This window comes from Pholis gunnellus, assembly GCF_910591455.1.
Source record: "Pholis gunnellus genome assembly, chromosome: 24".
Lineage (NCBI taxonomy): Eukaryota > Metazoa > Chordata > Actinopteri > Perciformes > Pholidae > Pholis > Pholis gunnellus.
Genome location: NC_136551.1, coordinates 9,180,046 through 9,196,281, shown reverse-complemented (window position 1 = coordinate 9,196,281; position 16,236 = coordinate 9,180,046). Strand labels below are relative to the sequence as shown.

Here is a 16,236-nt window from a genome sequence, read left to right as displayed (position 1 = left end):
CAAACCACTGAACCGTGCCAGCAAGCACACACAAAGCTTCAGCTAATGCTAGGTGTTCAGCGACAAACCCCCACTGAGGCCTGGCGTCTAAGAACAATCGCTCCTGGAAGAATCAGGAAGAGCCCCCGATGTCCGCGGGAAGTTTACATGACAGACTCGACCACCTCCCCTTCCTCAGGAAACGCATCCAGTCAAATGACCTGAACAAGTTGTGGTCTGAACTTAGAGGGACATAAGCATCTTGGATGATGCCGGCGGGTGCTTTGATGCCTTGTGCAGAGTTTAGTTAGCGGTTAATGGCTGTCTGGCTCGTCACAACGTTTAGACCCCACCTAACAAACCTAGCCACTGGAGATCCATTGTTGAACACCATAGGAAGTGGTTTTGTGACTCAGCATTGGTTTCCAACCTCGGGGTCGATCCCTGATAATTACCGAGCGACCCCTTTCACATGTCGTGTGGTCCATTGTTCATGTCAGATTATGGATTATAGAGGCTTTAAATGTCGGTTGTCTGACATAGCGTCTGGACTGAATTGAGTGCAGTCTCCCTGAGGGACACAACTAACTAGACCAAAATGCCAGAGTCTTAACTGAATTTGCAATTGCTTGAATAACCTCAAAATGTGATCTTTGTTTGTACGCCCCCACCAGAAAGAACACCAGAAGTGGCTCCTAGCATTTCACCCCATCCTGCTTTTATGAGGTCAACTCTTGATATTCTCTCACTGCTGTTTCGCCTCACTGGATAAAGAATGAAACCCTTTAATGTGAAAAGGAACAAACGTTTATTTTTGACCTTCTCATAGACTTATCTCAGACGACAGTGATGCAAGCGCACATATCCTGTTTTCCATAAAAATGTCCACAGAGACGGAACAAATAACACCATGGTCATAAAGTTCAAATGGAAACATTAAATTAAGCACTACATATTTATCGGATACTATGAAAACGTACAGTTCAATTAACTGCCAAGGAAACACAGAATTAAAGAATAGATTTGTCGTCATACTTTTGAAGTGTACCAGGTATTGACACAAAGCAACATTATACAACCAAATCTTTATATTTACACTGAGGAGCGCCTTTTTTGCCACTGTTAAACAATATTACATATAGAACAATATTGAATTATAGGATGCAGTATTGACGATACCCCTTTGGGAGGTTTTGTTGCAAGGGTCTTGACCTTTGAGTATCAATGGCTGAATCTCATTTATGCCGTTTTTCCCTTTTTTAAATAGCAAGCCAATGAGTGAAGAGTGATGTGCACCCTGCTGACATCATCAATGTGCAACATGTCTGCAGGAAAGTGGTGCTGCATGTAGATTTGATTTTCACAAGACCTCAGTGTAAACATGACATGTAAATACGAGTATTTTGATAATGGGAAGAGACTTAAAAGCAAATTAATTAAGTATTGGCACACCAGCATAAATATCTCCCACTAAACAGCCATACGCTTGTTGTATGTTGTAGAGGAAAGTGAGAAAATCACACTCTAATGTGCATTTCATCCCTTTGCTCCAATAATAACTTGCAGCTACAACTGTAACACAACTCGCATATAATGTATCGCATGAAACCCTAATGGCTGCCAAAAAAAGGTGAATTCAACACAAAAGTCAAACGGAACACAGCACATTCCCAATATCAATGCATGTTAATTGCACCAAAATAAATTGTATGCTACAAAAGCATGAATAAAGTGAGCAATGTACAAAAACATTTAGGGGAATCCTGCATTTAATATTAGCATAATTCTATATCCTCTCTTATTACGTTTCAAAAAATAATTCAGCATTTATTTACTATGTAAAATTTATGTAAAGACATCTGAAGAAACAGCAATGGCTACTTTGGTTCCTTTTCAATGAACGAGGGAAAGATAATGGGAGGTATGCGATGAATTTACAAAATATACATCTTTAATTCTGCTCTTTCCAGCAACCATGATTGATTGTGTGTGTGTGTGTGTGTGTGTGTGTGTGTGTGTGTGTGTGTGTGTGTGTGTGTGTGTGTGTGTGTGTGTGTGTGTGTGTGTGTGTGTGTGTGTGTGTGTGTGTGTGTGTGCAGTAAGTGTATGTCTGTACTTTCAGGGATTTTCAAAGTGCTATATCTGATAAGGTGGTGTAAAGAAGAACATTTGAAATTGATTTGTGGCTTGTTTCCCTGTTGCCATGGTACAACTGCACCCATTGTGGCCAAAAGTGCCCTAGAGTATGAATGTGTGGCTCAGATCTGTCCATTTGTCCTGGTTTCTTCTGGATTGACTCCAGTTTACTGTCATCCATCTCGATAAAAGGGTTTCACTAGGAGTCAAAGATGACATGAACCAGCGCCATATCTGCTATAAAAATCAAAGTAAACAACGGAAAATCACAGCTCAAAGACAAAACACACCAGACCTCTTCTTCTGTTTTGCATATAAAAGCTGCACTAGGTAATTTTGCACAAATGGTAGCAAGTATTGATATCAGACACATTTGAGTCCAGCTTTTGTGAGGGCCGAGCTGTAAGCTGCTGTTTAGGAGACTTCACTCCTTATGCAAAAGTGACGAGAATTAAATTTAGGTAAAAACAGCAGATTTGTATGAATTAAAAAGGATGGGACTCTCTGTTGTTTTGTATCCAACTAACTTCACACAACTTGCCCAGTGCAGCTTTAACATAATTAAGACCAGTTCATGCTGATTTATTCCCGTCTGTCTGTAGTTGTCAGTTGTCGGGCTCCAGCTCCTCTAGATGGTCAGGGATGGGTAGACCAGTGAGAATCGTCAGACACTTGTTCCACACGTTGAACACGGGACACACGGGCTGGACGAAGGAGACGTGGAATGTGTGCAGGTGCTGGGAGCCCACGGCGTCATAGAAGGTCACGTAACCGGCGTCGTAGTCGAGCAAGATCCCGACGCGTCGCAGGTGGGGCGAGGGCTCGATGGCCAGCTCTTTGCTGTTGTGGCGAACCACCCAGGAGTTGTTGCAGCGGCAGAGCACCCAGGAGGCCGAGTTCTTGCCGATCCACTCGTGCTTGGGGGCTGATTTGTAGGCTATACCCACAGCGTACCTGAGGAGGAGCGGAGACTTCGGTCAACCTCGAAGCTTTACCTCAAACAGACTCCCGACTAGACATTTGTGGCTCAGTAAAACTTACCATGTGCTCCCTCCAATTAACGCCTCCCAGTAGTGACGACCGCTGTCGATGTAGACGTTCCCCACCACGCCGTAGCTGCTCTGGCTGGTGAAACGCTCCTGGCTGTGGCCTTTCTTGGACGTGGTCTCGTCCCGCTCCACCGTCAGGTTATCGTGGGACACCTTCAGCTTCTTGTGGGCAGATTTGGGGTCCAGCTTGAACGGCTGGCCTGGTAGAGGAGAAGGATTTTCAAATGTATTGAGATCTATGGCGTGCACAATCTTTACAGAACTGCTCGTTTATTTTTCTATTAATTGACTTTCATAATTGCTGAATAATAAAACCAACGAGCTACTTTTGTGTGAGTGTTTTTAAAGATATATTTTTCAGCAAAGGTCGATCGGGTACCGAGCGTTCGTTTTCAGTAGTTTTGTGCTTACTGTTGGTCTTCAGAGTCCCCGGTTCACTGCTCCTGCTTCCCGCTTGGTTAATGGCCTTGACAACAAAGATATACTTTGTGCCGCTCTGCAGACCGTGCACTGTGTAGTGGTTCTGCTTGATGTTGGGAACAATCATCCAGCTCTCCAATGAGTTACACAGACCTGGGAAAGAGAGTAAGGGGCGCAAGATAAGGAGAAAGCGGGAGGGTTGATATAGTGTGCAGTTAGTTCATTCAATGAGAAATATTCAAGTTTTTGCTGGTTAAAGGTTCCTAAAAAATGTATTTATAATGAATTATATTCAAAGGATAACTGTCTGAGAAGAAATCTGTGTAACTGCAGACATTTTCAGCAAAAAAACACCCAAATAGGAGAACAAGGGTTTGTTTCAAGGTTTCCTGGAGAGTGAAGTCCAGTACAGCCGTGTGACAGGATAGTGTACTAAATGAATGGTTGTGTGTTAGCCTGCGGCAGTGGGAACAGGTGAGAGAGTGTGAAAAGGCACTAGAGGAAACCATTCACACCTCGATGGCTTCATAGCTGCACTACACTATCCGCTTGGTGTGCGTGTTAATTCAATGGCACGACTGTACTGCAGCACCACCTCCTGAGGCGTGTATGTGTGTTCCCTTCCATGTCATGGCTTAGTTTGCCTGAGGAATTAACACAGGAAGGTACCACTGTAGCTCCTCTATGTTGGCCACCCAGAAGTGAAAATAATATTCCATACCGATCGGCTTCAGGTCTCCTTTGAATGTTAGTGTCTCATAAAGATCTGGCCTGAAGTCTTCAAGAATCAACTAGAAAGCTTAGAATATGCCTTTTGTTGGTAGAGACTGCAGTTTTCTTTCTATCTATTGAAGCCTGAGCAGTATCTGCATTGTTTATGGCAATGACTTTTGGGAATAAAATACCAGCCTCAAAGAGGAATGGAATGAATGTACCACAATCTCTTTCATGAGCCCAGTGAAAAATGTAGACATCCCTTCCTACACACATGCATTCTCTCGTGTGTATGGCTCCACACTTTGAATTGAAAGGTGCTGTAAGCACACCGAGCACACTGGCTTCTCATTTACCTCTGTGAAGAAATAGGAACGTGTCCACTTTCCAGTGACAGTGTTGTCACGTGCAGCCTGTATGTAAGCATGTGGGATCTGTAAGAACATATTGGGCCTTCTACTCGGCACCGCCGTTGGGACAAATAGGAAGAGTGCCAGTGCGTTTTATTGACAAATTGGAATTGATGACGTCTCTGCAATTTTCACACTATGCTAAGTCAGCCAGTGTGCCATATTGGACCCTATGTTTTAAGTGTGAAACGTGGGGATTAATTAACATCTTCTAAATGTGCATTTATTTTTATATTATCTATACATGTAATTAAGACAAATTAGGACATTATAAGAGGATCACATTGAGGAATTGCTACTATTCCTGTATACACTTTATACAGTAAATCCAACACATAGAAGCAGACTACGTCTCTCTCCCTTTCCTATCATCTTAGCACTCATTTCCCACAGGCAATCTAATTCCACTGAACATGTGTGCACAGGTTAAACGTGTTTTATTAAATCAACGTTGGTAGACTTTCACTTCTTGATTTATCCAAATTGTCCGGGGGGAATCTTCTGCCGTGCGACTTGGATGCCAACAGCATCAACCTCTGACATTATCGGATGTGAAAACAGGAGGTGAGAAAAATCACAGCGTCTCGGTGAACGGGAGGAGACAGGGATGTGAAAGAGAGAGGGAAATGAATGTCACATTAGCATGATGGCCGTCGGTTCCAAACATGCTTTGAACAGTGAAGTAATTTGAAAGGTGTAACCTCGGGTAGATGGGAAGAAAGATAGAGAAGAAGGAATCTTTCAGCATACGGACTCCGTCATTGCCACTTTAACATCTCGCATGTACAGACATAAGAACTCCGTACAGACATAAGAACTCCGTACAGACATAAGAACTCCGTACAGACATAAGAACTCCGTACAGACATAAGAACTCCGTACAGACATAAGAACTCCGTACAGACATAAGAACTCCGTACAGACATAAGAACTCCGTACAGACATAAGAACTCCGTACAGACATAAGAACTCCGTACAGACATAAGAACTCCGTACATCCACTGAAGTCTCCTCTTTTACTGAGGGCTCTACACCCAAAGTGAATTATCTGCTGCACTATTGTCAAATCTTGTTTGCCTTTCATCTGTCACAAGCTACAGTCACTTGATGTGCGACAACATCTGAGGGTGATAGCAGCATAAAGGCCAGAGGCTTCACTTCAGGAGGTTCCCTTCCACCGCTGTCTCTGCTTTTAGAAAAGCACTATAGCTCCCAGCTGCCTTAGGGGAGCCAGTGGCCACCAGTAGAGCAGCATGATTGTACTTGAGCAGGTCTTTTTTTTCCGTTAGCAAGTTCTCAAGATGCTTCTTCAAAACATCTTTAACATTTAGTTTGTCCCTGTTGCCATAAAGCATCTTAATTTGTAAGGACAGCTTCTTTCTGGAGCCAGCTTGCTACCTCAGCACACAGCATTTTATATCCATTCGTTTAGCCTTGATTCATCCTCACCATCGAGTACTTTGTGCTTCTTTTAATGTAGCTTCTATTGTGTATTTCAACGTGTCCTGTCTGGATGTAATATGTTTTAATGTACCATTTTAATAGCAGATTTTGCACATGCAAACCAAAGACAAATTTCTGCCTCTTGCGTGCAAAAAGTAGACACAGAATTGCCATTTTACTGTCACTTCATGTTCCCCATTTTCCATTCTGGGTGGGGCTGTTATTCTGTCAGTAGCGACTTGACATATCCATCCAGTCTGCATCAGTTCCAGTTACTAGGAAAGCTGCAGTAGTGCTTTCTGGGGGCAGTTAATATGTTCTGCGTTGATGGAAGAAATATGCTGATTTCAGAGTTATTTCTTGTCAATCTCATGCACGCTAGAGGCCATTTTCATACTTATTTTTTCTGTCAGTATTTTTCTGGTTGTGACACAGGAAGACTGTTTCCACTGTTTCCAATTTTGCCCACAAAACACGCATTGGCACGGTTGTTTTCCGACAAAGAAAAACGAAAAGAGATGTGGACTAGACTCCCACCAGGCTGCTAAAAACACAAGATTAAAAATAAGATACTGCTTCCAAAAACCTGAAACTACAATAATTCCCCGTCTGATTTCAAGCATTCCTTTTCAGCCTCTCATACTTACTGGCAATGTTAGACTGCCCAGTGAAGATGGCGTACTGGAGCTCATAGGACACCACTGTGAACTCGTCATCAGACGTCCAGTGGACCGAGATGGTGTCGTATGAAGCTGTGCACAACTCTTCCCTTATGCACGGAGCGCTCGGAGCTGCAGAGGGCATACAAATGGGAAAGTCATCCAACACGATCTAATGCTGATAATACCAACTGAATATAATTACGCTATTCCAAAAGTGATAACACACTTGTCATTTGTTTTAGCAAACAGTAGCCCCAATTAACCCCGTACTAGTTAATTTAGCTCCATTTTATGAGTGTAAAGGGTTCATTACACACAGGACTGAAGATGTTCTTTCCACTAGAGTGGTAGGTTGAGCATTAAAAGCAATGCGGAAGAGAAATAATAAAATATTCACATGAAAAGTAGCTCACATTAACACAGCGGGGAGGGTAAATAGCACAATCCTTTTAGCAGTAACTAATGTGAGTCGTTATATAACCAGATACGCTAGATTGGCTTTTACACTCATGTATCCATGTGCTCTTTATGATATAGTTCTCCTTTTTATTTGTATTCACAAAGCATTTAGTAGGAAGAGAATGGACTGAGGTAAGAAACAAAGATACAAAGACGCAGCTTAAATTGATTGTACAGCCACTTCTCATCTCTTTCTGTGTCTGTCACTCTCTCCCTCTCCCAAGCATTCTGCCTTGAGTGGCTGAACATAGTGGAGTGATTCAGACTGATTCACTTAGTGGAAAGGCCCTCCAGCGAATCCCTCATGCATCGCAGAGAATAAATATGAGCCAGCCATTTTCACAGACCTTCAATTCCACTACACATGATGCCTTGTTTTTGTCCCCGGCGTGCTCGTAACTCACGCGGTGACATTATGATGGGCCCTTCCAAATAGGACATCAGAAATTAATGTTGGAAAATTAATTTTGGAGTTAATGTACTGGGGACCGCTCCTTCAAACGCAGTGCTTGAAAACAGCAGACTTCAAAAGAATAACAAAAGTAGAACTCGAAGCAGGAATAGAGTTGTAATTCAAGGCAACGTTTGGTTTTATGTTCAGTGAGGAAGTGAATTAAAAAGCCAGCGACACCTGGTTTGTGATTTTAACCTCACAGAAAGTAAACATCAAGCGTTTCGGGTTAATTGAAATGCTCACTGATTTTGGCTTCATATTAGTGCTTTTAAATTAAAAACAATGGGCTTGAATCAATAGATGTCCCTCTGGAGGGAAAACAAGAAGGTTTACCTGTCAGGTAATCCAGATTCTCCAGCAGCTTCTTCTCTCTGGTGAAGTCCAGGGCAACAGTGTCAAAGGTGTCCGTTAGGTGTATCTCGGGAATCAGCACTTGGGTTGATGCAGTTGCCATGGAAACCCTAGATCAATACCAATCAAAATAGAACCGGCGTTCATACTTTATTGTGTGTTGTGTTGATATTATAACTGAGGAGCTTTATCATAGTTTATAAAGTACTCCAAGATGCTGAAACAAGGAATTGTGGCATACTAGGCTGATGGATTAAGATACGTTAAATAAAATGAACTAACTGCTCAAGAGTTGCTAAATTATAAATACTCAATCTGAATTAAATCAGACCCCTAAATAGTGAGACTGCAAATGAGATTCCGATTGAAACACTCCTGAGCATGCACATATTGGACTCCGGGTTTTGCTCTAAATTGCCAAATTAGAAAGCTTGAGTAGGGAGTGGAATGCAATTTGGCTAAATGAAGGGGTTCCCTCTCTACTCGTCTGCTGTTGGGGAAATCAAGTTCACAAAGTTCTCAAAGTGTTTCTCAATATCTGTGTGCAATCTTTGCCCACTTCCTAACGCCAGTCATTGACTGACTGGCTGAACTGAATAATTCCAACATGAGAGGCCAGTGTGTGGGCTGTCTGACCTCTCGTTGATGCCCTTGGCGGTCTGCAGGAAGCGGGCGTGATCGGTTTCCTTTAGCGTCTGATCGGCCTGCGTGATGAGGGCGGAGGACCTCTCGATGCACTGCTTGCAGTTGGTGATCTGTTGGGCGAGCTTCCGAATCCTTTGTGCCTGGGAAGGATGGCAAAGGGAAGTATGAGAACAGTGCTGTTAGGCTGGATCAATTACTAAACCTAGAATGCATGAAAATACCTTCAGCCAGGTTATAACTTTGCAGATTATTAGGGATTAGAACATAGTGAGACTTGACAGGAAATGTTTTGTTTTTGTTTTGTTTTTTTTGGTACGGAGATGGATTTTAACGTTTCAAAGTTAGTCATACGCGAAAAGGTCAAAGCCAGGGCCAAGTGCTGCACATAGTCTTGTATTTCTTCATGTTTTCTTAATTAGTATGAACATCCAGCACTGTGAATTACAGCAAAGGGTAAGAACGTGTCCATCCTGCTTAGAGTTCAGGGACTGGAAGCTGATTTGTTTTTGCCTCCTTCCTCGTTTCATGTTCTATGAGGTTCTGTCTAGACGCCATGGATGTCTTGTCACTGTGAAGATAAATGAACCAGACACTTCAAGGTTAACTCTCTATGTTGTAGAGAAACATACAAGTGTCCTTCTGCAACTAAACATCCTACGAAAGTTAATTATTTTGAAAAAGAAAAAGAAAACCGAGTGAGTTAAGCTTTTCCATGTTGCTGCCAATACCACATTCTTTAGGCGTTTCAGTGATTTTACTGCAGGCAAATCTTGGATTTGATCTCTCCTCATTTACCCCCCGGTTTCATCCCCTCTCTCTACAGTATGAGCAGAGATGTTAGGAGACAGATTGAGGTCAGTGGCTGGATTGAGGTCAAAGGACATTTCATCAGCAGTTTGGCGTGTACAGATCAAAAAAAAAAAAATCTAATCTCAGTCCAATTCCATTTGAAGTTACAAAGTCCTCATCGTGTTAAAAAATAAGGAGAACTAACCGAAACTTTGTCTCAGAAAAGCCTGGAAAATAAACATCTCTTTGTCTTTGCTGTGTCCTCTCTGACACAATCCTCAAAGCTAAAAGCGCACATTACACGGTGTCAAAAAGAAATCCCTGGTGGGATCCTAGTCTCATTACAGACGGCTTTTTAAAAAATCATCCGGGTTTAGAGTACAAGTACAAGCACCCTCCCATATGCTCTGGGATCTACTTTTGGCCAGTGTGAGTGTTTTTTCCCCGTCTGTTCGGAATGTGTTGAAAGGTTTGCATTTGATGCAGCTGAACAATTTGGCATCTGCTCACAATATATGGTCAAGTGGCTGTAACAACGTATTGCATTGGACACAAATATAGCTTGGAGTGTTTTCAATGTTTTTAAATGTTATTACATTGTATATTGTTTTTGTCATGCATATGACTGATTTGCAGACAGTATTTGCCCCTTGATGATCATTGTACCTGCTGAAATGTTGATGGACGAAAAAATATTTTCCAATCATTAGGAATTATGTAAATTAGTAGCTACAATAACATGGCGAAGTTAGCATCAAGCTGCATTAAAGAGTACATTATTCTGTTTGTGGGGGAACAACAAACTGAAATAGTGGGTATGTGGTAGCTTTGAAATGGGCTACGCATTTTAGTTTATTCACTGATTGCCAGTGAGAGGCTATGAAGTGAAAGATCGGAACAGAAAATGTCAAAAGAAAATAACTGGTGTCTGCTGCCTCACCTTCCCCTCCTTGATCTTGTTGCCGATGATCTGCCTCCTCTGCTGAATAATGTCAATCAGGACATCGCACTCCTCCAGGAGCTTGCCCTCTTGGCGGGACGCGTTCACCTGAGAACCAATTCACAGAGAGTCATCCATAAACAAAGAGATTGATAGATTGTGGGTATGTATAGAGAGTCAGAATCATGTCGGCAGAGGGACAGGATGTCATTTTCATCCATCAGTCGGTCCTCCCGGCTGAAGCAAACACTTTGGGAAGATGAGGCATATTCAGCCATTTTGCCTCCCGCTCGCTTTGAGTGCTGAGTGACAAGTGAAATAAGCAGCGAGTTCTGTGGCTGTTAGAGAGCAGACATGACACTCAGCAGTATGCTGAAGAACCAGACTGTGTCTTGAATCAGGACTGTGTGAAATGTAGTGCCCTGGAAAAATGTCTCACTGTAGAATTCAATGTGTTGCTTTTTATAGAAATGAAAACGCCAGTTGTGAGACTCTGCTGTTGATACAAAAAGACAAGGATTGATGATGTATGTTGGAAATTTCAATTCACCGAGTGAGAGTAAACTACTGAGTGTCCATTGTAGAGGGAATAGTGAATGAGGAACAAGGGAATGATTTGGGAAACGGCCAATGACTACCCCTATTTTCCATGGTAGCCATTTTGAAGTAAGGAAGTATTACTGTTTGAAAAATGCTGGGAATCAGACATATTTCATTTTACATAATCCCCGTATTAAAACAGAAATCCGGGTTGCTGTTTGCTCAAATTTTAGGGTTTTGTATCGCACTGTAGAAGGTATAAAACTAGTTAACCCACATATAGATAAAGGTGCATATTGATTTGTGTGGCAGTGGGTTCAAACATCTGCTGGGCTCAGAACCAAACATCGATGTTAAACTGAAGAAAAATAATTGGATTTAGTTGGAAGGTGTTTGGGAAAGTGCAGTTGACTCGAGAGGCAACGTCTTTTGGAAGCAAAGGGGGCAGCCAGCTGAGGTGTTTGATTCACTTGGACCCTTTACAGCCTATAAAAGTTGTTCAACTCCAACTATGAGACTGCGGGTCCGAACATTACGTGTGCTCTCTCTTTGTGGCCATTTCCTCGCGCTCCTTTCAGCACCTTGTAAAGTGTTGTGTTGCCGCTGCGAAGCGACAGCACAGGGAGCAATGAAAGGGAAGTCTGCTGTGAGTGTTGCCAAGCCAACCAGTTAGCGCACATTTATTCAAACAAACACATACACTCTCTGTAAAACACAGGTGTTTTAATAATGACATCATGGACAGTGATTAGCCTTTCCTCCGTAGAGCCAAACAAGGCTGGAAAGTACTTCCTCAATATCCTCAACGTGGCCTCCTAAACAGCCTCCATGGGCTTTTCTGGACCCTGTGTTGCAGACAGAAATCATTTTATATTAACACCTGGATTACAAACCTACAGTGTGCGAGACGTGCTAAGCTGAACGCCTTCGAGCAACGCCGGTGCGTCTGCCTTTTCAACACTACTAATTGGTCCCTTCGACATCACCGTGACTGCTCTGGGGGAACTTAAGATGTAAAACTGCTTACTCTGTGAAAAGCTTGTATACGTGTTATCTCTTTGTGTCACTTTGTGCACCAATTAGTATACTTAACAGGTCTAAATATAATGGGGATTTGGGGGTAGAATATTCACTGAAATTAGAGCACAAAGACGCACATTGAAGTTCAACTTTTCTTTTTTTGGAAGTCAGCTCTTTTTGGTCTCCAGCAGATTCCGCTTATTTTGCTGAGTTTTTAAAGCACCATCGGGTTCTGAGTCGTTTCCACGAGCTGCGAAACAACAATAAAGTAGAACTGGCTGACATTTCACGACCGTTAATCTCAAGAGGTCAATGTGAACGAAGACGACGTCCTCCGATATTGCTCATCTGAGTGGAACGACCGCCCACAAGTCATCACACGCGCATTGTGGTCGCTCTGCCTCCGAATTTCAGCATTCCAGTAAGAAAACGTTCTCACACACACACACAGTTTGTGACCAGAGTACATGATGCTCCATGTAAAGATGTGGAGCATCTAATGACTTTGGGCAGAGCCCTCTGGAGCGTATGAGCAGTATGACAGATTGCACCCTGGCAGGAACATTAAGTGATTCATTAGCCACAGAAACACACACGCACACATACAAAGACGACTCAGACCTCGAGGATATCCAAACTTATGGAAAGGCAACTTTCTGTGGAAGGAGGTGACTTTAAACTTCACAAGCCAGAGACATCAGAGAAATTTCTTCTTCTGTGGCTTTTGCTACAGAGTAAGCATTAGTGTTTTTCCCTCACTGGATCTTTTTCTTTATTGCATTTCTATAAACAAACAAATGAACTGCTTCAAATGGTCCCTCTTTGACTGCTTGTTATATCGTTAACTTCATTTAAACATTGTAACTCTGTTTTCAACATGCAAAAGGCATTATATTCCAACAATTACAGCATCTTGATTCTATTAGTTGATGTGTTGCTAGCTGAAAAAGAATGCTGGTATTTGAAGTAATGCGGTGCAGGAGCTTTGAACTGTGGCTAAGGTTAAACCACAGCTCAGAAGAACTGGATTTTTTTCAGGAGACCATCTATGCCTCTAATTCTGCATGAACACTGTGCAGTTATAAGTCACCATCTAGTCTCGGAGATGTCAGAGAATCTCAGCAGCTGACTCCTGAGAAGCTGTTGCTTAGATTCATCTGATTTGAAATAATCAGAAAGCTGCCTGTGCAACGCTTTTACTGTGTGACCCTGCTGTTTATTTTTGATAAGCCCTCTTATACTCCACTACTGCAGCTGCATGTCAAACTGCTCCATATATTGAGTTTATATTACTTCATGCATTTATTTTTGTCTCACCATCACCAGCTTAACATGCATTTCTTCTACTTGTGCGATACGGCTGTTCTCACCTAAAAACAACGTGCTATCACTGCTCACTCCACAAGCTGTTTTAGGGATTCAGAGTGAGTTACAAAACCCTCCTGTATGAGTAGTTGTGACCGTAAAGGGAAAAAAGGTCAAGTATTTTTTTCCCCTTCATATACCCATCATTTATTCATTTATTCATTTTTCTGTCCTTTCTTGATGGTCGGAAGGATCAAAGTGGGTTTTTTTTAATTCAAAATTCCAGCATCAAAATTCTTTGTGATGGTGACACAAAAACATCCTCAAAAAATATGCACACAGCACTATAGCAAATAAAAAAATAATCTCCTTAATAAATCACAATCCTCTTTCTTAGCAGTTTGTGAAGGGCCTTGCCAGGCAGACAGGCTGTCCTCCATTATTTCCAAGCAAAGACGTCTGCCTTTTAACCCTGTGGCATTGCTTTATTTAAAGCTTCTTAGTGGGCCAGCGTCATATGAACAGGCAGGCTTAGCATTGCCCTCAGTAAATACACACAATCATGCACACACTTTATTATCCTAATAGTAAACATATTAGACAAAACCAGATGTTGGACACAAATAAAGGTGAGTGTACAAAAAAACAGAACAAAGATGATTTTGTATGTCCAGCCAACACTCCAAAACCCAAAGATATTCCATTTTCCAATTCCAATTTTAGCATTTTACACTTGATTCATGACTAAAAAAACTAATATATTAGAAATGTCACCAGTTCCTTTTCTGCCGATCGACTAATCGACAATCCTTTCATCTCTCACACATTGTATAATAATTTCAAACAGCTACTATAGGGTTTTAGTTTAGCTGCTAACCGTAGCTACATGCTAAGCTAAAGGATACTGGTCTAAGTTGTTATACAAGTATCTCTGCAGAATAGAAAATTCATGTTTTTTCTTGCATAAATAAAAAAACTATATTTAGTGTACAATAACTGCAATAATAGGCTGTAGTCATAGCCAAACATATCAACAGAAATAATATGATGAATGTTATATTGACTGAACTGAGACATTATATAGGTCAGCGGTGACCACTGGGACTCACCTCTACATGTTGACAAGTCTGGATCAGTTTCCCCATCAGAGACTCCAGCTCGTTGTTCCTCTTGATCAGATTGGTCAGGTTGGAGTCCAGGGCTTGCTGTAGCAAACACATTCAAAAAAACAACACGGAGAGTGAGACACGAAAAAGAAACGGATGGGACATAAATGCAAAGAAGCCGAGGAGGGCAGAGCCGTAAATCAAAGGAGGATACAAATGCAACTGCTTTTTCCTCCTCAGGTTTCTCTGCTTACACCAGCCAAACAAAGTTGTAAAACGACCTCGGGCACTACATCACAAAACAAAAAGAAAAAGTTCCCGAGCAACTACATTCTTGGAAACAAAAATGTTTGATTCCTCAGCACAAGAGCAGCAAATAGAAGCGATGTTTCCCCCTCAGCTGTTCTTCCTCAAGGGCATCCCCACAAGTTGCACGCTTTCCTTCTTCTATTGAAGAGGTGCGTTCAGTGTCCATCGTACCTCTGAGCGCGGGTGATACCCCTCATCCCTGTGCTGCCTCCTCATCCTGTCCCGTCCGAGCCGCCGAGAGAGGAGCCTACTCTAGGAGAGGATGTGACTGGGGCAGCCACTCCACTGAGCACCAAGCCAAGCGCAAACCCGGCCGAGCGGCAAATTGGGCATCAAAAGCCTTCCCTATGAGAGCACGCAGCAGCGCTCTCGGCTAACGAACCGGCAAACAGGTGACAGCGCGTCAGCTCTGTCCCTTAACGCTCCTCCCTCGCTTTCCTCTTCCCTCCCCCTTTATTTTCTTTCTTTCTTTTCCTCTTATGCTGATTTTCATCCGCCCGGGCACAAGCTGTCTCCTTTACTTCAAGAGCGTCATATTATTGCCAAACCGAGCGTGCTTAAGCCGCTCTGATGCCGCCTCGAAACTGTCCTGTTCAAATCTGTTTTCCTGAAGATTTTCAGCTCTGACTTGGCGAACGCTGAGATTTGCGTGTCTCCAAAAAAAGGCGTTTGATCAACAAGGCCAAAGATAGCTTTGCTGAAAGCACAGGTTTCTTGAATTCAACATTTTTAAATCCTTTGCTTCGGTTAAAACTACACATTTATTGACTTTAAAATGAAGAACTAGCTCGATGCGCAACATTCCCATTCACTTTAACCACTTTTAAGCAGCAGTGTAAACACAGCCAGTTTCTGATGTTATGTCGAGGATTAAGAAGGAGTTACCCCAGAGGGAATATTGAATAAACAGTAAACAGAGGCGGTGGGATTTGTGTCTTTGTGTGAGTGTGCGTGTGCTGGAGTGGCACTATGGGGGCTTAATGGGTGGCCTTAATACGCAGATGACACACAAAAGCGAAAGCAGCATAAAGGTCTCCTCAGAGAGTATGGCGCTGTCGTCGCCATTATCATCCATAGAGATAAAAATAAACCTCTTACATGATGAGGACAAGAATCACAACAATCAGTCAGCAGCGTCGCACGCGAGTCGCTGTGTGCAGCGGAACTCAAGCATACTTCAATGCAAAGAGGGAAACATATTTGTAATTATGTCTACATACCAGCTATCATAAGCACATGTTCAGCAGACTTTACATCTCCATATGCACACAATCTTCAGAGCAGGAAATGCACTGTGACGTGTACACAAGGGGACAAGGCTTTTACAAAAATGAAACCTGCTGTCAGTCTCCATGCATGTGTGTGGTTACTGTTTGTTTAGATGTACACATACAAAGTCAATACACATTCTGTGTTTGTGGTCTGAATTGGACGTGAAGGGGTTAACCCACATCTACATCGTCCACGTCGCCAACTAGTATTAATCTCTTGGAGCTGAACTGGCC

General features: G+C 42.4%; 1 protein-coding gene across 2 annotated transcripts in view; it reads right to left on the bottom strand.

Annotated features, from left to right (window-relative positions):
- Positions 1 to 801: 801 nt before the first annotated feature.
- The window catches only part of LOC306715637 (E3 ubiquitin-protein ligase Midline-1-like), a 45,012-nt gene continuing 29,577 nt past the window's right edge, over positions 802 to 16,236 (bottom strand). For both annotated transcript variants that reach the window (XM_079186073.1, XM_079186074.1), the window contains exons 3-10: positions 14,426 to 14,521; positions 10,452 to 10,559; positions 8,714 to 8,862; positions 8,060 to 8,187; positions 6,799 to 6,942; positions 3,576 to 3,737; positions 3,157 to 3,364; positions 802 to 3,069 (exon numbers count right to left, since the gene is read on the bottom strand). In XM_079186073.1, coding sequence (XP_079042199.1) covers positions 2,721 to 3,069; positions 3,157 to 3,364; positions 3,576 to 3,737; positions 6,799 to 6,942; positions 8,060 to 8,187; positions 8,714 to 8,862; positions 10,452 to 10,559; positions 14,426 to 14,521 — 1,344 coding nt within the window. In that variant the 3' untranslated portion in view covers positions 802 to 2,720. The remainder of the gene's footprint in view (positions 3,070 to 3,156; positions 3,365 to 3,575; positions 3,738 to 6,798; positions 6,943 to 8,059; positions 8,188 to 8,713; positions 8,863 to 10,451; positions 10,560 to 14,425; positions 14,522 to 16,236) is intronic.